The 20,476-nt window shown below is 47.3% G+C and overlaps 1 protein-coding gene across 11 annotated transcripts; it reads right to left on the reverse strand.

The window, feature by feature from the left end:
• Nucleotides 1-1,452: 1,452 nt before the first annotated feature.
• Nucleotides 1,453-19,923, reverse strand: CHST12 (carbohydrate sulfotransferase 12). Of its 11 annotated transcripts, none has more exons than XM_082428942.1 (3): nt 19,842-19,923; nt 3,584-3,779; nt 1,453-3,192 (listed from the first exon to the last, which is right to left on the reverse strand). In XM_082428942.1, the coding sequence occupies exon 3, from the start codon at nt 3,116-3,118 to the stop codon at nt 1,850-1,852; it is 1,269 nt and encodes a 422-aa protein (XP_082285068.1). In that variant the 5' UTR covers nt 3,119-3,192; nt 3,584-3,779; nt 19,842-19,923; the 3' UTR covers nt 1,453-1,849. The 11 variants fall into 11 exon arrangements, with proteins under 11 accessions (XP_082285068.1, XP_082285063.1, XP_082285065.1 ...); XM_082428937.1 differs by having other exon boundaries at nt 3,584-3,844; nt 19,842-19,917; XM_082428939.1 differs by having other exon boundaries at nt 3,584-3,787; nt 19,827-19,912.
• Nucleotides 19,924-20,476: the final 553 nt, after the last annotated feature.

Genomic DNA, 20,476 nt, shown 5'->3' on the forward strand with positions numbered 1-20,476 from the left:
AATTCCTCTGCAAGATACCACTGTGTGGGTCAGGGAAGTGGCACAGAATAAAAGGAATGAGGCTCACGCCCCAGAAAGAGGCGAGGTGCGGGCTTCCGCTCTCTTCCTGGAGCCTGTCTCACCCCCCCGCCCCGCACACACCCAGACCAGGAGGACCTTCTCTGCCATCACATCCTGAGTCATCCCTCCGGCGCAGGAAGCAGCTGGGGCCCTGGCACAGGAATCTGGGCGGCTGTGTGGACGCAGCTGGCATCCACTCCAACAGTCCCTGGGCCTCAACATCCCTGCAAACATGCCTCCGACACCCAGAGAAACCGACCTACTGGGTAACTATGCAAAGAACCAGGAATATAGAAAGAAGGAGATGTGGCCCTGTCCTTAAAAAGTTCACAACCCAATGAGTTTTGACATCTGTCTGAATATTCTTGAAATGAACACACTTCAGTGAAAAACTCCCAACAGAGGCAGATGCCTCTTCAGACAAGTATTCTAAAACTGGACTCCTCAAGTTTGTGTACTGGCTGCTGACTGTCTTACGGAAAGAAGGGAAGCTTCCAAAGGAAGTGGTGGTTTCTAATACTGTGGAGCCCCAAGCTGCAAGGTGAGCACCGGAGGCCCGGGCTCCAGCCACACACAGCACCACCTCGCAGCTGGGAAAAGCAGGGCCACCACCCGCCAAGGACACCCGAGGGGAGGCCTTCCACGTGTTCTGCCAGCTCTTCAGGAACTGGGCGTCTAGGACCAAATGCTACAGATTAAGAAGACACGGTCGAATGTGATGCCCAAACGCCACGAAATGGCCGCACGCTTCTCACCAATTACGGGTTCAGAGCAAAACCTGCAAAGGAATTTGAACCAGATGTTCAGAAAGAGCCTTCCTGGACCAGCAGACACCTTCACCAAGGCAGGGCCATCGAACACGAAGATCCCTGGGTCAGTCACGTCCTCGAGGGAACGTCCCTGAAGCTGAACCGAACCAGCCAGCTTGGCAATGAGACTCCCACCTGAGCCTCGCCCTGCTGATGCTGGGGACGCATCCTAGGGATGAACTCCGACCACACCGTCCCTGCTACTGCAAACGCTTACGTCCGTGACTGGCAAATTAAAGGAGGCAGCTGGAGTGAAAATCCAGCCTCTGTGACTGTGACCTGGATGTACGATTTACCTTCGATATGATCTCAAGTATGAAACCCTTATTCACAGCCTTCCTTTTCACATGTATCACCTAATAAGAGAGCTTTCACTTTTGAAGGATTTGTCTGCTACCCTTGCACAAACACAGTTAACGCCTGATCTCAAATTCAAGTTCCTCCTTTTTGCTGAAGACAGCCATGAACCCTCCCTTCCTGAAATCGAGATTCTGAGGCCTAAGCGTCAGCCATTACGTCGCTTGGAGCCCCTTAATGAGCATCTGTCGCTCCAACGAAGTAACCACAAGCGCAGGCAGAAGGAGCAGATGTAACCTTTTACTCCACCATTTCCTTCTCCACTTTTCATATTAAATATCTGAAATATATTAATCTTAAAAAACAATATTAACACAGTACTCAGTGAATATAGGGAGGGAGTAAACAGCAAGTCTAGACTGCAAAATCGTAGGGTATTTTACAAACTAGAGTGTGGGTGTGGTCAGTTCCAGGTGTTTCCAGCTGACTCGCCAACAGGAGCACTGTGGAATTCTGCGATGTGTCACACCAGGAGAAACAAAGCCATATAAAAATATAAGCGGCAACGCATTGCTCCATCCTCCGGGAGATGCTCGCGGTACCACAGGCCCTTCATTCGGGTTTAAAGTAACAACACAAGCACTTTTTTTTTTTTTGGTGTTCAGGATTTTCCCCTAACGCCTTCAGTCTCTAAGTAGATGTTCAGGCTTGGGGTAGCCAAAGAGGACAAAATCGGCTTCGTAGAGTTTGTAAAGCTGCTGCCTCCAGGCCAGGGGAATTTTGGCGAACCAGCCTTCCTCCCAGCTGCTGGCAGTTCTGTTCCGGTAACTCGGGGGGAACTGGAGCAGCTTGTCCACCTTGAGAAGCCGGAGCAGCTGGGTGGCATCCTGGTCCAGGGTCTCCAGTTTCCCCACAAAGTCATAGTCTATCTGGCAGGGGTGGCAGAGGCGGTGCACCTGCCTCCAGTGCTCGTTGAAGGGCGCCAGCTTCTCGGTGTGAGGGTCCAGCAGGTACTGGATGAAGTTGGCGAAGGACACCTTGAGGCCAGCACTGAAGGCCTCGCTGACCGACTTGGGCAGGCTGGTGTGGTTGGAGTACATCTTCAGCATGGGGATGGCGAACTTCTGGTAGAACTCTTCGTTCTCCAGCTCGAACTTGCTGCGGAAGGCCGAGATGAGGCGGACGAAGGGGTCCCGCACGAACAGGAACTTGGTGTACTTTTTCAGTTTAACCTTCATGAGGTGGCGGGAGAACTTCCCGTAGCGGCGCCAGAACTTGTTGAAAGTCAGGTGGGTGCTGGAGTTGTGGACGTACTCCCGGGGGATGTCCAGGGGGTCACGGTAGGGCGTGCCCTGGTCCGAGAGGCTCTGGCTCAGGACGATCATCACGCGCTTCCAGTTGGTGCAGGCCACCTTGGGCACGTAGCAGTAGATGACCCCGTGGCGGTCGTCCACGATGAGGTGGTTCAGCTCGTAGTTGGGAATGTCATCGAAAGAGCGCTCCTTGGTGGGGAACACAAAGCTGGCGTTGGCGCAGAACCCCCTCAGCACGCTCCTCCGTTCGGCCTGCCGCCTGTCCGGGTCCGGGCTCTGCTGGGCGTCGTGGCTGGACCAGTCGTAGCCCCTCACACTCTCTTCCATGTTGCTGAGCACAGGCTTGCTGGAGGCCAGCAGGGAGGGCTGCTCCACCTTTTTACCCATAAGGACGTTCTGCTTCGCATGAGCACTGAGGAGCTTCTCCAAAATCTCCTCAATGCTGGCGGTGAAATACTTCTCGTCCCCCGGCTTGGGGCTGGGGAAGGGCTCCAGGATATGAGGCCTGGAGAGGGAAGTGTGCAGGTAGAAGTGGGCGGTGCCCATGTTGTCCCAGTACACGATGATCAGGAGGATCATGAAGACGGACCCCAAGACCAGCCACAGGCGGAAGAACCGACTTTTGGTCATTGTGTCCATGGATGCGGGGCCCTCTTCCCCGGATCCTTTCACTTCAGCTTCCTGTAGAGACCGGACGCTGCCCTCCGAGGAAGCTGGAAGGCAACAGAAGCCAAGTTAAAGGTTAAGGTCCTCTCGCAGCCTGCGGTCCTGATAGGATGGTGCCTGCTGCCGTCTCAGACCCAGTGGCCCTGCTTTTCCCTCCCTCCTCCACCCTCCGTGAGGTGGACTTCAGGGGGCTGCCTGATGGGGAGCTTCAGCTTCTCCAGGTGATGTGACCCAGGAGGCTTAGGAAGGCCCAGAGGGTGAGTGTGACGGAGAGGAGATCCCTTACCACCGCACTGAAAGGGGGAGGCCGGACCCAGACCAGCCCCCGGGCGGGAACGCAGACCCTCGTGAAGAGTGGGTGTGAGAATGAAAGGAGAGGCGCAGCGAAACAAAACATGGTAACAAGAAAGTTAAAGCTCAGTGCAATGCTGAACTCACCCCTTCTCCCGCCCAAACCCCTTCTTCCGTGCACACGTCATCCAAACAAACACTTGAGACGGGCCCCCGTGTGAGGCCGACAGCGTGCTGTGAGCGGTGCGGGCTTCTGCCGGCTCTCAGCCTCCTGGTCCACAGCACCTGTACGAGGAGGGGCTGTGCAGGCCGGAAGTGAGATTCGTGTCGGGGCTTCAGCTATCTGGAGGGCTGTCACGTGGGAGAGAGAGCAGCTTCAGAAGATACAACTCAGAAACTGAGTCGAGCCTAAGGAAAGAACACTAATAATTATAAGTGGGCCAAAACCCAGAATGGGCTGTGTTTTAAGCCATACTAGGACTTCTATCACTGCAGGCATCGGGGCGCAGACAGACGGAGCACGTCTTGGGGTGTTCTAGGGGAGGGTCCCGCATCGTGCACCCTCTGGGACACCTCCCAGTGTACACTTCTGAGTCTATATTCCTCGTATGCATTCGACTATGTACCTGGTATCTAATACATTTTCATAAAATGAACCTAAAAGTTCATTAGGCAGAAATTTGGGTGCAGTCTCTATCCACCTCTGCAGCTGTGTTTCCTCTTAATTCACTTTTTTTAAATGGAAAAAGTAATACATACTTATGGTAAACAGGTCAGCAGACAAAGGGTGGTGTGGGCTTTTACCCCGAAGGAGCTGAAACGACCATCTGACAGAGAAGAGTACATTCTCTGGTCATCGTCACCTTCATGTAGTGTTTCCTGAGCCCTAAGAGCTCGTCATGTGCTCCCACGGAAAAAGGAAGAGCAGAAAAATCTGGGGACCCCTACCCTGAGGGGCGGCGATCACACCTCCTCTCACCCACTCAGGGCTGTCGGCCATGTGCTAGTCACACAGCTAGATATTTATTGTACGTTATATATTTATTATATAATTATTACACATTATAAAGGTAATAACCACACTACAAACATCATGAAACAGGAAACAGGATTACAGGTGAAATATCCTGCTGTCTCTTGCACAACTGCTGCTGGTACTTTAGCTCATTCCCTTCGAGTGGGTCGTGGGTGTGAGTGGAATAAGAACAAGCAACACTGCAACAGCTTTTAATACCCTTTTAATGGTAATGGTTAGGATCACACAATTTTACAGCCTATTTTTAAAACTAGATCATAAGCACCCATGTCATTAAAGTTTTCAAGACCATCCCTTCTCAAGGATGTGCAAGGGCGAACAGTTTATAAAGATGAAGGTGAAACCATATTAAAAAAAAAAAAAGTTTGCCAAAGGCTGAGAAAGCAGCAAAGGGAAAAAGTAACTTAAAATGTCAAGTGATTTAAGAGATCAGTTTTCAATTTTAAGATCAAGACTAATAAACAGAGTAGAGATGACGCAGCATCACAGTTACATCTTGTGGACACAGGCATAGCCACAGATCAAGGATGGTGCTATCGGCCACATACTTATAATGCTAAGTACCAGAAATACCTGGCCTGATAACCTAAATACCTTGACTTATTTTTCAGCCAGAAGGTAGTATATGCACATTAATAAATGCCAGTGCCTACAACGTTTTGTAAAAACTCTGACTCTCTTTACTAATAATTTAATAAGACTTCAATTTAACTGCAAGGAAAAGACATGGTCAAATATTTTTTGGATAATTACTATATATTGATAACATCTTCTTAATAGCAGCTGCCATTTATCGACCTCTTACTGTGTGTCAGGCACTAAGATGCGCATTTTACACACGTATGTTACTGCAGGCCCTCTGCACACCATCTGGGGCGGGGGTGCAGCATAATCCTCTTACAGTTGAGAAACTGAGGCCAATCAGCACATGAAAAGATGCTCAATGTCACTAATCATTAGAAAAATGCAAATCAAGACCACAGGAGACACCACCTCACACCCACCAAGATGGCTACTGAAAACAAAAACAAAAACAAAAACAAGAAAACCCAAACCAGAAAATAACAAGTACTGGTGAGGAAGAGAAGAAGGTGAAACCCTTGTACACTGTTAATGGGAATGTAAAATGGTGCAGTCACTGCGTAAACAGTATAGAGGTTCCTCAAAAAATTAGAAATAGAATTGCCATATAAAGTTACCATGTGATCCAGCAATTCCACTTCTGGGTCTATACCCACAAGAATTGAAAGCAGGGTCTTGAAGAGATATTTGTACACTCATGTTCACAGCAGCATTACTCACAGTAGCCAAAAGGTGGAAGCAACCCATGTCCATCGATGGGTGAATGGATAAACAAAATGTGCTCCATCCATACAATAGATTATTATTCAGCCTTAAAAGGGAAGGAAATTCTGACACCTGCTACAACATAGATGAACCTTGAAGACATGATGCTCAGTGAAATAAGCCAGTCACAGAAAAGGACAAATAGTGTGTGATTCCACTTATATGATGTCCCTGGAGGAGTCAAATTCATAGAGACAGAAAGTAGAAGGTGGGGGCCAGGGGCTGTGGAGGGGGATGGGGAGTCAGTGTTTAATGGGGACAGAGTCTCAGTTTGGGAAGATAAAGTGAGTTCTGGAAATGGATGATGGTGATGGTTGTACAACAATATGAATATGCCTGATGTCACTGAACTGTACACTTAAAAATGGTTAAGGTGGTAAATTTTATGTTACGTGTATTTTACCACAATAAAAACAAATTGGAGGGAAAAAAATGAATTAGAGCTGTAACAGTGGACTTGGAGGAATTTCCAAGAGGTATTGTTGAATGAATAAGGCAAATGTAGGACAGTGTGTAAAAAATAAACAAAGCTAAATATGGTAGAGAGCTGTAACAGAGGCTAAACTTGGAGCCTGCTGCCGAAGCCACAAGTTACCCCTACAACCTTGTGCAAAAGCTCCACAAGCCGACTTTACCTGCAATTTGCTTATTAAGCAAACAAAGGTTTAAAAATTTATAATTGGGGGGCTGTTGCACAAAAGCAAGACAGGTCTTCCCCTGGGACAGCCAAAATCCTGTCTGGTTATTCAGTGGGGAGACTGGTCCCAAGAGCCTTGTCTTGCCCTGGAGTCCTGCCACGTCACAGCCCCTTCCAGGCCTTTCTAAATCAAGGGGATGAGCGCCTACACACCAAGCTGAGGCAGCATTTACCGATGAAGCTGAGGCCGTGGTTCATTTTTAACATCAAGGAACAGGGCAGTCCTTTGTGTTGTCATTTCTAACCTCAAACATGCCACAAAAACGGCATGGAAACAAGACTGGCTGAGTCTATTAAATGTCCTGTGAGAGTAGTCCTTTGAGAAGAAAGGACTGTGGCTACTTTAAAATATGCATGGAGCACAAGTTCCCAGCTTCTCGGAAGAGTGGAGAATAGAGTCAAGACTACCACATAGCATCGCCAGCAACAAGTTTTACTTTTTAAAAGGCAGTAGGACATCTAGGAATTTCTGGCCCAGGTGCCTGGGCAGCTCAAGCTGGACAATCTGGGTAACACTTCCTTGTCTTCTGGGGGTGAGAGCAGCACAGTGGGGAAAGCCAGGCTGAGAACCGAACACTGCTTCAAAAACCTGTCAGGGGGGGCTTCCCTGGTGGCGCAGTGGTTGAGAATCTGCCTGCTAATGCAGGGGACATGGGTTCGAGCCCTGGTCTGGGAAGATCCCACATGCCGCGGAGCAACTAGGCCCGTGAGCCACAACTACTGAGCCTGCGCATCTGGAGCCCGTGCTCCGCAACAAGAGAGGCCGCGATAGTGAGAGGCCCGCGCACCGCGATGAAGAGTGGCCCCCGCTTGCCGCAACTAGAGAAAGCCCTCGCACAGAAACGAAGACCCAACACAGCCAAAAAAAAAACTATAAAAATAAATAAAAGATTACTTAAAAAAAAAAACAAAACATGTCAGGGAACAACGATGACCTCATAATTTTTCATTCAAAAATAAGGGCATCGTTTCCGAACATAAATCTCCCACTATTTCAAAACGCGGTCAACAAAAAGCCCCAGAAGTCTTGAAGAAGCAGAGCAAGAAGAACCTTCACAGAGGAAGTGATCTACGATTGGCTGATGCATATCAGTCTCAGGCTTCTGCCCGCAGCAATAGAACTGACAAAGTCTATCCAGAAGTTTCATCTTTGGGGGGCTGGTTTTCTACAAGGGTTTTGTCAAAGGCCCTTGTAAACACTACTGATGAAAGAATTAGGTTGGGTTTAAACCAAAACACTGTGGCTAGGCAGAGTTGTTTCTTAGCTCAAGGTGGGGTTGTTAAACATTTCTTCTCACACATGGCAGGGTATGATGCCAGGGGTAGCTTGGCAGCCCCAGGAAGCAAGCACCCCGTGCTGGCCGCCCACATAAGGCTGCTGGTCTCAAGAAGCCTTCACACCAATAGCAGGCAAGAATCCGGGAAGACGGGGTGGTGTGCAGCAGAAAGCTGAGGGCTGACCTCCCTCACACTCAGATGTGTGTCATCCTGACATATCTAGAATAGAGGGCCACAAGACCAGACTCATACTAAGACCCGTATAAGGGCACTTCCCAAAATCTGATAGCAGAACTGACAACTACAGTACAAAAAGATCAGGTGGTATATGCTGGTTAATTTTACGTGTCAACTTGACTGAGCTATGGCTGCCCAGGTAGTTGGTCACACATTCTGGGTACGCCTGTGAGGGTGTTTCTGGAGGAGATTAATGTTTGAATCGGTAGGCTGAGTAAAGCAGACGGCCCTCCCCAGTGTGGGTTAGCCTCATCCGATTTGTTGAAAGCCTGAATAGAACAAAAAGGCAGAGGAAGAGAGAATTCCCTCTCTCCACCCGACTGTCTTGGAGCTGGGACACCGGTCTCATGCCTTCGGACTTGGACGAGTACTAGAAGTCTCACCAGCAGTCTTCCTGGTTCTCAGGCCTTCAGACTCAGACTGGAGCACACCAGCAGCTCTCCTGGGTCTGAGCTGCTCAGCTTCCGTGACCCTGTGAGCCAATTCCTCATGATAAGTCTCTTTACACACACACACATACCTTATTGGTTCTGTGTCTTTGGAGAACCCTCACTAATATATCAATATTTATTTTGTCATATGGACTGGGGTGTGTGTGTGTGTGTGTGTGTGTGTGTGTGTGTGTGTGTGTGTATGTATTTACTACACATTATAGATACAAGTGATCAAACCAGTGAGAATTAAACAGTGGGTGGTAATAAATGGAAATTAATGTATCTACCATGGTGGAAAGGAATGTTAAATGCAGAGAATTTCAGCCACTATCCAATACAAGTATTCCAGAGGGAGAGGTTGAGATTCATTTTTTTCCCATACAGATATCCTGTTATTCCAGCACCATTTGTTTAAAAGACGGTTCTTTCCTGATTAAATCACTTTAGCACCTCGCTTTTTTTTCCTTTTTAAGTCAGGTTTATTGAGGTATGATTTATACACAATAAAACGCACTCTTTTTAACTGTACAGTCTGATGCATTTGGGCAAATGTACACTATAATTAAGATATAGAACATCTTCATCATCCCCCAAAGTTCCATTATCCTCCCCCAACACCCAGCTCCAGGCAGCTACCAATCAGTTTTCTGTTCTATAGTTCTGCCCTTTCTAGAATGTCACATAAATGGAATTATACAGGAAGTAGCCTCTTGTATTTGGCTTCCTTCTCTTAGGAAGATGCTTTTGAGATTTGTCCAAGTTGTTGCTTGTGTCATTGCTGGGCAGTACCCCACTATATGGATATACCACTATCTGTTTATCCATTTACCAACTGATGAACTTTGGAGTTAGCTCTCCTTTTTGGCTATTATGAAAAAAATTGATGTCAACTTTTTTTGCATACAGACTAGTTTTTTTTTATGCTGAGACTTTCAAAAAGTCAAAAAGATTGTATTAAAAAATATCAAGCAGATTTTTAACCTCCTGGAAGGTTCTGTAAGATCCATAACAGTAGATGTTCTGTAATAAAGCTTAGAGACTCTATTTAAAGACCAAACTGACCATCAAAATATGATATACAAATCTTAGATTATCAATACTTTTTCAATTATAAAATTTTACGGGCTTAAGTGATTATAGCAAGTTTGCAGGACACAAGGTTAATAAACAAAAGTCAACCACTTTCCTATATATCAGCAATGAACAAGTGGAATTTGAAATTAAAAACACAATTCCATTTGTTAGCACCCCCCCAAAAGTAAAACACTTAGTATAAATCTAACAAAATATGTACAAGATCTATATGAGGAAAACTACAAAATTCTGATGAATGAAATCATCAGAAGAACTAAGGAAATGAAGAGATATTCCATGTTCAAAGTGCTAAAGGACAGGAAGACTCAATATTGTCAAGATGTCCGTTCCTCCCAACTTAATCTATAGATTAATCCCAACCAAAATCCCAGCAAGTTATTTTGTGGATATCAACAAACTGTTTCTAAAGTTTATATGTAGGAGCCAAAGACCCAGAACAGCCAACACAATATTGAAGGAGAAGAACAAAGCTGGAAGACTGATGCCGCCTGACTTCAAGATTTACCATAAAGCTACAGTAATCAAAATGGTGTGGTATTGGCAAAAGAATGGAGAAGTAGATCACTGGAACCGAACAGATAGCTCCGAAATAGACCCCCGTATAGTCAACTTATTTTTAACAAAGGAGCAAAGGCAATACAAAGGAGCAAAGACAGTCTGTTTCTGCAACAAATGGTACTGGAACAACTGGATATCATGTGTAAAAAAAAAAAAATTAAAAAAAACAATCTAGACACAGACTTTCAAAAAAACTAACTCAAAATGGATAATAGGGGGCTTCCCTGGTGGCGCAGTGATTGAGAATCTGCCTGCCAATGCAGGGGACACGGGTTCGAGCCCTGGTCTGGGAAGATCCCACATGCCGCGGAGCAACTGGGCCCGTGAGCCACAATTACTGAGCCTGCGCGTCTGGAGCCTGTGCTCCGCAACAAGAGATGCTGCGATAGTGAGAGGCCCGCGCACCTCCCGCGATGAGGAGTGGCCCCCGCTTGCCACAACTAGAGAAAGCCCTTGCACAGAAACGAAGACCCAGCACAGCCATAAATAAATAAATTAAAAAAAAAAAAAAGGATAATAGACCTAAATGTAAAATGTAAAACTATAAAACTCCTAGAAGGTAACACAGGAGATAACCTAAATGACCTTGCGTATTGTGATGCCTTTTAGATACAACATCAAAGACAATATCCATGAATGAAATAACTGTCCACACAAAGATCTGTACAAGAATGTTCATTGTGGCTTTACTCAAAATAGCTACAAACTGAAAAGAGCCCAGAGGTCCATCAACAAGTGAATGAATAAACAAGCTGTGGTGTACTCATTCAGTGGAAAACTACTCAACAATAAAAACGAGTGAACCACGTACTCACACATCAATACATGCAACAACATGGATGAATCCTGCAGATATTACACTAAACAAAAGTACCCAGACACAAAAGAGTACATACCACATGATTTCATTTATACAAAGGTTATAAAAGGCAAAAATAGTGACAGAAATCATAGACTGCAAAGGGACAGGAGGAAATCTGGGTGATGGAAATGTTCTATTATATTGTTTGTAGTGGTAGTTACACAGGTAGATATATCTGTCCACATTCATGGAACTTTACACTTAAAATGTGTGCATTTTATTGCATGTAAATTATACCTCGATACATTTGATTTCAAGGGGAAAAAAATGTGAGCAGTCTTATTAAGTCAATCACCAGAAGCTAAAACTTTTCTCTTCAGCACAAACACTATGAACTAACCAGCTGTCACTGATTGCTACAACACAGGATAAAAACACCAGCACTGAAGCCCTACACAGACATTTGGAGATCGGGAAGAAAAGGAAAGGAATTCTGAGGCCAAGTCCAGTCTCTGCTGAGTGGCCTGGGATATCTCTTCAAGTGTGAGTTTCAATTCTTCACCTATAAAACAAGAACAATCAAGGTCTTTCTGCTAACCGGAGCTACTGAGAGGACGAAAATGAGAACATAACAGCTAAGTGTTTTGTAAAATAGTAAAGCATGTTCTTTAGACTATACCACTGGCCTTATTTATCTTTCTATTTCATCTGGCCCTCAAATATTTGTATCATATAAATATAACATTATTTTTATTATTACTCATGCTTCCTACCAATAGCCAGTTATCAGCAGTCAAAGAAGAATGCTATGATTTCAATTAATTTTATAATAATAACAATAGCTAATATGTTTTCCAAAGTGCTGTTATAGGCCTTGCATATCTTAACTTATTTAATCCTCACAGTAATTGTGATAAAGTTAGGGCAAAACAGCCAGGCAACTTACCCAAGTGTGTACACAGCTACAACTGTTCAGAGCTGGCATCTGAACAACTGATTTGAGAGCCTACCTTCCCAACCACTACAGTCTACCAGTCTCTACAGTAAACATTTAATGCAGAATTGGTTGGTTTTTCTAGACACTCAAATTTTTATTACCTTTATTTCTGAGAAAATTTGCTTTTCCTTGTCCAAATAACCAACTTCTGAGCATTAAATCAAGTGGCATGACCTTCACTAAGAAGTCCAGGGGGTTTCCCTGGTGGCGTAGCGGTTGAGAATCTGCCTGCCAACGCAGGGGACACGGGTTCGAGCCCTGGTCTGGGAAGATCCCACATGCCGTGGAGCAACTAAGCCCGTAAGCCACAACTACTGAGCCTGCGCGTCTGGAGCCTGTGCTCTGCAACGGGAGAGGCCCGCGCACCACGATGAAGAGTGGCCCCCGCTCGCCGCAACTGGAGAAAGCCCTCGCACAGAAACGAAGACCCAACACAGCCAAAAATAAATAAATAAATTTAAAGTTAGGGAAAAAAAATAAAGAAGTCCAAGAATGTTTCAAGTTTTATTCATTTATGCTACTGGCAAAGAGACCAGAAACTACCTACTTCTTTTCCAGCTTTGCAAAAGCAAATAATTCACTAAGGTTCTCATGACTGTAGTCAACAGAAATTTGGAAAGTTTGTTAGTGGTCTCAACATTTACTCTCTGCACCCTGTATGGCCCAGCCCTGCAACTGATGCTTTGGTGTTGGATTAAAACCCCCATTGTAAGGTGTATTTTCACTTCCGTGCCACCAGCACTGGGGGTTTATTTGCTTATAAAATTACTTCACTTGTATTCGGTTAACCCTGAGAACTAAATCTGACAGTGTATCCAAATAAAAATAAGTAATAAATGGGCACATTGATGAGAATGAAAGGTTGATGTCCGTCCCAGAAGACCTGAATGAAAACTGAGCCCAAACTTAGCCTTTGAAATAAAGTAACTTCCCACAGAGGTGGCCCACAGCACACTTGGCTATCTGCTCACATTGGTGTCTTCGTCCCTGGTCTCTAAGCCCCGTCGGTACCTCACAAGTAGGCAGGGTATTAGTGTAGGCACACCAGTCCCATATTCCCAAACTAGATTTCAAGTTCTTAGGAGACAGGGATCATGTCTACTATATCTTCTATATTCCTCGCAACACTCAAATATTTGTTGCATGGTATTTGACTCTGGAATCCAAATAACTCATTTCCCAGAGTTAAGTCAATTCAAAGAAATTATTTTAAGGGAAAATAGATAATAAATTTCACTATGATTCGCTTAAGAACCTGATTAGGGCTTTACCTTCAAATATATGCAGACCCTAACCCCTCTACTGCCCTACCTCCTCTGTGCACCCCGCCCCCCAGGCCACCACCAGCTCTCACCTGTGTTACTGCAACAGCGTCCGACTTGTTCTCTCACCTCCGCTCTCCTGCCCATACTATCCTCTTTAAACCCAGCAGCCACGGTTATTCTGCTAAAAGTCAGATCATGTCATGGCCCTGCTCAAAACCCTCCAATCTTTGGAGTCCAACAGCTTCCCATTTCCAGTCCTTACAATGGCCCATGACAAGCCCTATATGACTGGGATCCCACACTCTCATCCCCTTTACTCCCCGTCACTGGCCCCACTCTAGCCACAATGGCCTCCTTGCTGCTCATCAGCTACACCAAGCAGGCTCCCACTGCCTAGCCTGCACACACCCAGGGAATCCTGTGGCTCAACCTGGCACCTCCTTCTGATCTCCGCCTGAAGTTCACCTCATCAGTGAGGGCTTTCCTGATCACTCCCCACCCTGCATGCCCCAGCCTCCGTACCTGCTTTTTCTCCATGTCATTTGTCATTACCTCCAATATTATATATTCACTGGTTTATTTGCTTATGGTCTATCTGCACTAGAATATAAACTTTAGAAGGGAGGTACTTGACCCTTCAAAGTTTGTCATAGTTGTAGCCTCAAGGCTATGAATAGTGCTTGGCATACAGTAGGTACTCAATAAAGAGTTGTTATGCTAACAAAAACAGATGAACATGACTGACCATGATTTCATAATTTCTGAAACTGGGTGACAGGTAAAGAAGAGTTCATAAAACTATTATCTCTACTTTTTAAAAATATATTATTTATTTATTTATTTATTTTTGGCTGTGTTGGGTCTTTGTTGCCGCGTGAGAGCTTTCTCTAGTTGCAGCAAGCAGGGGCTACTCTGTCGCGCTGCGCGGGCTTCTCACTGCAGTGGCTTCTCTCCTTGCGGAGCAGGGCTCTAGGCGCGCAGGCTTCGGTAGTTGTGGTTCTCGGGCTCTAGAGCGCAGGCTCAGTAGCCGTGGCGCACGGGCTTAGTTGCTCCGTGGCATGTGGGATCTTCCCGGGCCAGGGCTCAAACCCGTGTCCCCTGCATTGGCAGGCAGATTCTTAACCACTGCGCCACCAGAGAAGTCCCTATTATCTCTACTTTTGGATATGTTTTACAATTCCTTTATAACAAGTTAAAAGAAAAGAAAAAAGTTAAAGAAAGCACCAAATCTCTGATATGTGACCACAGGCAAGAGACAGGATACAGAGAACAATGACAATAATGGAGAGGAAATAAGAACAAGTAAACTCTCCCTGATAAGAAAGACAGCCTGGTGAGTGACCTAGCTGCACACAAAACAGGCAAGAGTCTGGCCTCTTCTTTCATCAGAGTTGGAAGCTTACTGCTTTGCCTTTATTTTGATCAACATTATGGATGTTGATTAAATTGTCCCAGGAGTTTACTACACACACAGTCCCCAGTCCCTTTCTTTCTCATTACCCACCTCCACCTTTCTCTCTCATTCTTCTTAGCCGAATCTTTTGGTGTCACCACCTGCCTCTAAGCAACAGCCCTGGGCGATAACCGATGGTTCAGCCTGAGCATCATCTACTGACTTCCCCAAATGGTGGCAGGCAGCTGGCAGAAAGGCAGTCTCTCGTTCCTCCCCTGGGCCCTCCGAACAACCATGCCCTTCTCATCTCCACGCCTCCTCCAGACAGGCATATCATCATTTTAATTAGAGCAATATTCTATGTTTACATAAATTATTATCATTGCGCAAAGGCTATTCACAGCTGAGCCTTGCAGTACACCGTAATTATCTTTCTCTCCTGCACAACGGCTTATTTTCCCTGGAACTAGTTAACAGTCTTGTGTTTTCGCTTGCTTTGCTTTCTATGTACTTAATCTCTAATACAGCCCCAACTCTGCCAACTGTCTAAATCTCCTCTCCAGATGTTCCAGAGCATCAGGTGCCCCATCAATTTCACATTCCCCAAAAAATCTCTTTGAGGAAACTTCGAGGCTCAGGTCACAAGATACCTGCTCTCATGCCTGGTGCCTGGCCTGGCTGGCATCCTAGCCTCTCCATCTCATCCAGCAGATTCTTTTCACCTCTCCTCTGAGGATGACCCTGTCTCCTCTAGCCTGTCTTTCCAGATTCATCACCTCATTCTGGGAGAGTATGCCTGCCAGTCACTTTTTAAAATACATGAGACAAATTTTTGGAGCATTTGTGAAAATATCTTTATTATATCCTCCTTTGCCTGAGTTTAGAATTCAAGGTGGAAAATATTTTCCTTCAGAATTTTGAAAGTAATGGTCTCTTGTTTCCCAGCTTCCAATGTTCCTGTAGATGGGTTTGGAGTCATTCTGCTTCATCCCGTGATGACCTGTTGGTGGCCTGTCTTTATTCTTTCTCAGAAGCTAGCATGATCTTCTTTGTCCAGAGTTCTGAAATTTCACCACAACGTGTCTTGGAGTGAGTGTGCACGTCTCTCTTGCCATGTGAACTCTCACTATTCAAATTCTGAAACAGCTTCAGATGCGCTTCCAAATAAACCTGCTTCCCAAACTCTTACTAGTCACTATCAGAAACTCGGTATCCCTCCCTATACAAACTTGCTGCCCACACTCTGAATATCCAAATTGGGAAGTGAATAGACAGGTGAGTGAAGGATACCTGCATTTTCATCCATGGTGCTGGTCACTCAGTGGGCCCCTTCAATGCAGAAAGTTTTGGTTCTAGGATTTACCTTATCATTTTGTGGATGATTTTATCCCATTTTATTTCTTGCTGAAACTGTTATTATTCAGCTGTCAATTGCCTAATCTGATGCTTTAATTTTTTTTTTCTCTCATTTTCCATCTCTTTGTTTTTCTGTTGTATTTCCTGAGTTCTCAACCTTTTCACCTACTGAGTTTTTTATTTCTTCCACTGTATTTTTTATATCCATGAGTTATCTTTTTGGATTTCTGAATGCTCCTTAAAAAAAAAAAAAAAGAGCATCCTGTTCTTGTCTCTTGCATGCAATATTTTCTATCTCCATGTGTGTATTAGTGACAGTATGCTTTTTAAGTGTGCTTCCTGCACACTCTCTATTGCTTCCAAGTGTGTGTTATGATCACTATCTTCCAAATCAGAGGTTTCTTCACTTGTCTTTGGTTATCTATTCCTATTTAAGGGGTAGGGGATTAAAAGAACTTGGGAGCTCTGGACCCTAGAAAGGGGTTATTAATTATGAGCTTCATTAGTGAGTGATCCAACTGGGCCTCCTTACTGTGGACCCCCTGATGTCACTATTTTTAGGTCCTTTCTCAGGCTACTCACTTTCCCCAAAGACTCTTCCATTCTCCTGCCTGGAAGGAAAAGTACCAACTGATAGTGTTCTGGGAGCCAAGCAGGTTCCATTCGCTTCATCCTCTTGGGTTCAGTACAGCAGTCCAGCCCCTCTGCCGAACTCAACTGCAACCAGTGCTTCCTATTCCTCTCTGAAATACTTTTAAAGTTCTCTAAACAGTTACAGAAACCACCACCTTGGTTAACGACAGGAAGTATTGAGTTACTGAGTCAGTTATCATTAAGCACATGTGTTGGCAAATGACTGGAGAACCATCAGCCCTGGCTGCAGCCACAGACCCACTAAGTAAGCGTGAAACTAACCACTACTTTCTGAAGAAAAAGATAAAGAAACAATCTAAAAATTGAAACTAAAGACTTAAGTTTAAAAAAAATTATAAACTAGCAGCATTTGTTTCAGTATTATCAATAACCAGTCTCTTATCCAGGAATGGCACTTCAGCCTTGAGACCTTTCTAGAATAGAATCACCCACTAGCCTTGGTGACTGTATGGTAATGACAGTAAACTGCATTTCCACTGTCAGCCATCCAACATGCTTCTCTTCTGCCATCTATCCCTTTCCGGCTGGATTCCCCAGGATTCCATCCCCGGACACATTCTTTCTCTCCAAGAGCACATCTCATCCAGGAAGGCCCACAAATACTGCAAATCCTACAAGTCTAAAAATCAAATGCATCTTAGCCCCTTCCTTCTCCGAACCTGCTCCAGTATTCCTTATCTCAGGTACCAGCCCCGTCCTCAGCACCCAAGTGAGAAACCTCGGTCACTTTTGCCTTCTTCCTTTCCCTTTCACCACATCCCACAGAGTGCCATCGCACTGTGGATTCTCCTGCTTGTTTCAAGCTGACGCCCTTCTCAACTCTCAGCCACTGTCCTGACCCACACCCTCTTCAAATGTACCCAACTCAGTCTCCATCTCCTGATACCCTGGATCTATCCTCTGTTCTCACTAGTGTTACTCTTCTAAAACGCATCTCTCACATCCCACCCAGAACCTTGACTACTCCTCACCAAAAGGATAAAAGTCCAAACTCCCCGGCACAGCATTCAAGGCCCTTTGGTCAGAAACCTCTTTCTGGCCTTAGCCTCCATTTCAATCCTCAAACCCCATCCCACAATGAACACAGGGACTCACTGCTCCCTCCCCCCAAACGTCCCATTCACTTCCACGCCTCCACATACCCTGCTGCCTCCACTTGGAATGTTCTCCCCAAACTTCACTCATCTCTCAAGGTCCAACTCATATGTCATCTCCACTATGGAAAACTTCTACAACACCAAGAAACAAGTTTAGCTGCTCCCTCTTTCTTCACACTTTGTAAACACCTAGATGACAGCACTAATCACATGGTATTACAGTCAGGCTAATCATATTACCAGCATCTAGCCCAACTTGGCATCTTACAGATTATGAGAGGCTCAATGTTTGCTCAGATAATGAAGTAGGTGCACACTGAGTGAGTAACAGTGAACAGTACTGCTGGCCTGAAAATAACAGCCCAAAGTCTTATAAACCATCTGGCAAGAAAAATGAACATCCATGCATGTCCATGCAGGCACTCTCTAAGTTCTCAGTAGGGCTACCTTCAGGTAACACTTTCCTTGGTGTCACACTTTGGTGGTAATCATGTTGCAACATATGTGTATCAAATCAACACTTTGCACATCTTAAACTTATACAACGTTAATCAATTAAACTTCAATTTTTAAAAGTTTTCCCGGACTTCCCTGGGGGCGCAGTGGTTAAGAATCCCCCTGCCGATGCAAGGGACACGGGTTCGACCCCTGGTCGGGGAAGATCCCACATGCCGCGGAGCAACTAAGCCCGTGCACCACAACTACTGAGCCTGCGCTCTAGAGCCCGCGAGCCGCAACTACTGAGCCCACGTGCCACAACTACTGAAGCCCATGCGCCACAACTACCGAAGCCCACGCGCCACAACTGAAGCCCATGCGCCACAACTACTGAAGCCTGCACACCTAGAGCCCGTGCTCCGCAACTAGAGAAGCCACCGCAATGAGAAGCCCGCGCACCGCAACGAAGAGTGCTCGCTGCAGCTAGAGTAAGCCCGCGCGCAGCAACGAAGACCCGAGGCAGACAAATAAATAAATAAATAAATAAAACTGCCGCCTCTCAAACCACTAAAAAAAAAAAAAAAAAAAAAGTTTTCCTAATATCTCCTTTTTCACACTGACACCAGCCCTGAGTCACCTTCCCAAAGCCAGGTGTTCACAGAGAAGGGCTAAACTGTGCCCTGGTTTGGGGGCAGGTGAGGACCAGCTGAGCTGGTTCCCAGCTGCCCCCTGCCCGGACCCACACGTGTGGGGACAGCACCCTCAAAGATGCGCTTGCATCCGCTCTGCCCCCAACCCACATTGTCATTCATCCCGGGTCTGCTGAGTCTCTCCGGCGTCGAATTATAACATAAATAATTCAATAATCACGGGAACACTACGGCTTGTTGTGCTCGGCGCCAGACGGAACCTCGGCTCCAGCCAACGGCTTGCGGGACATGTCTTGGTGGCTAGGAGCCCGAATGGAAGATATAAGTCCTACTGTTAGCGACTAATACATGGCTTCCTTTCGCTGCTTCTGGAGCAAAGGGTCATCTGAGTGCTACTCTTCCAGGACGCGCCCGCATCCGCCGGGTCTGCAGTCACAGGTCCGCGGTCAGCGAGACGGGGAAGTGCCCACGGCCTCGGGCGAGCCAGGGCACCGGGGCGGGGGCTCCCCCCCTGCACGAGGCTGGTGGAGGGACCCGTGCGCCCGGGCGTCCACTCTCGGTCCCCGCGCACGGAGACCCCCCAAGGGCTCCCTGGAACCCCGCGCCTGCTCCTCCCTCCACACTCCCGACCAGCCCAAGGGGGAAGCTGACAAGCGTGCAAGGAGGATTCCTCCCCCCCCCCGCCGCCGACCCCCCTGCAGGGCCGATGCCGGGCGGCCAGAAACGGGCGGGGACCAGCCCCGACGGCGGCAGCTGACCACAGCCGCGAGCCCCACCGCGGATGGGCGGCGCGCCGGGCGCCCCACGCCCCGTCCAGGTCTCCCTCATCCCCACAGGACCGGGGCTCAGAGACGGTGCGAGCCCGGCCAAGGTCACACAGCGATGGCGCGGGGGCTCGGCCCGGAGCCGCGCCGGACCCGCCCAGGCAGCTGAGGGGGCAGGACCCGCCGCGCCGCCGGGACCCCCGCCCCGCGCCCCTCGCCTCACCTTACCTCACCCTGCGCCCCTCATCTCGCCCCGCGTCCCTCGCCTCACCTCGCGCGCCCCTCGCCTCACCTCCTCTCACCTCACCTCGCACCGCCGCTCGCGCCTCCAGCGCCTCACGAACGGCGGACCCTGTCGAGGCCGCCCACCCACCGGCCCCGCCCCCCGCCCCTCTTCTCGCGAGAAATCGCGGCCCACGGAGAGGCCACGGAGGCCGAGGATCACCCCCTCAGTGCGCCTGCGCCCTCCGCACCGCCCGGGGCCTCCCCAACCAGTGCCATGTGGCGCCGTATTTACGGCCGGGAGCGGCCCCGCCCACGGCCGCGGGGAGCCCCGCCCCCTCCCTGCGGCCAATCCGGTGCTGCCCGGCGCCCGAGGCCAGCGAGGCGTTGCAGACTCTCGGGTCCGGCGGGCAAGCACTTAGGCAAAACCTGCTGTCTACAGGACCCGTTCGCGAGCGCCGACTGCCTGCTGAGGATCCTGCTGCCGGGCCCTGTGTGGCCTTGGGCAAGTGACTGAACCTCTCTGAGGTTGTGTCCAAGTCCATCGGTAGGGTCGTGACTTCAGCCTGCAGGGAGCTAGTGACACCAGATGAGAGGGTGCGTGTAAAGCGCTGAGCAAGATGCCTGATGCATCGTCGGCACTCCCATCGTGGTTCTTACTGATTTTTTAAATTGTAAAATACCCATAACATATTGCCATCTTAACCATTTTAAGTGTGC

Source organism: Balaenoptera physalus (assembly GCF_965194825.1).
Source record: "Balaenoptera physalus genome assembly, chromosome: 16".
NCBI classification, from domain to species: domain Eukaryota; kingdom Metazoa; phylum Chordata; class Mammalia; order Artiodactyla; family Balaenopteridae; genus Balaenoptera; species Balaenoptera physalus.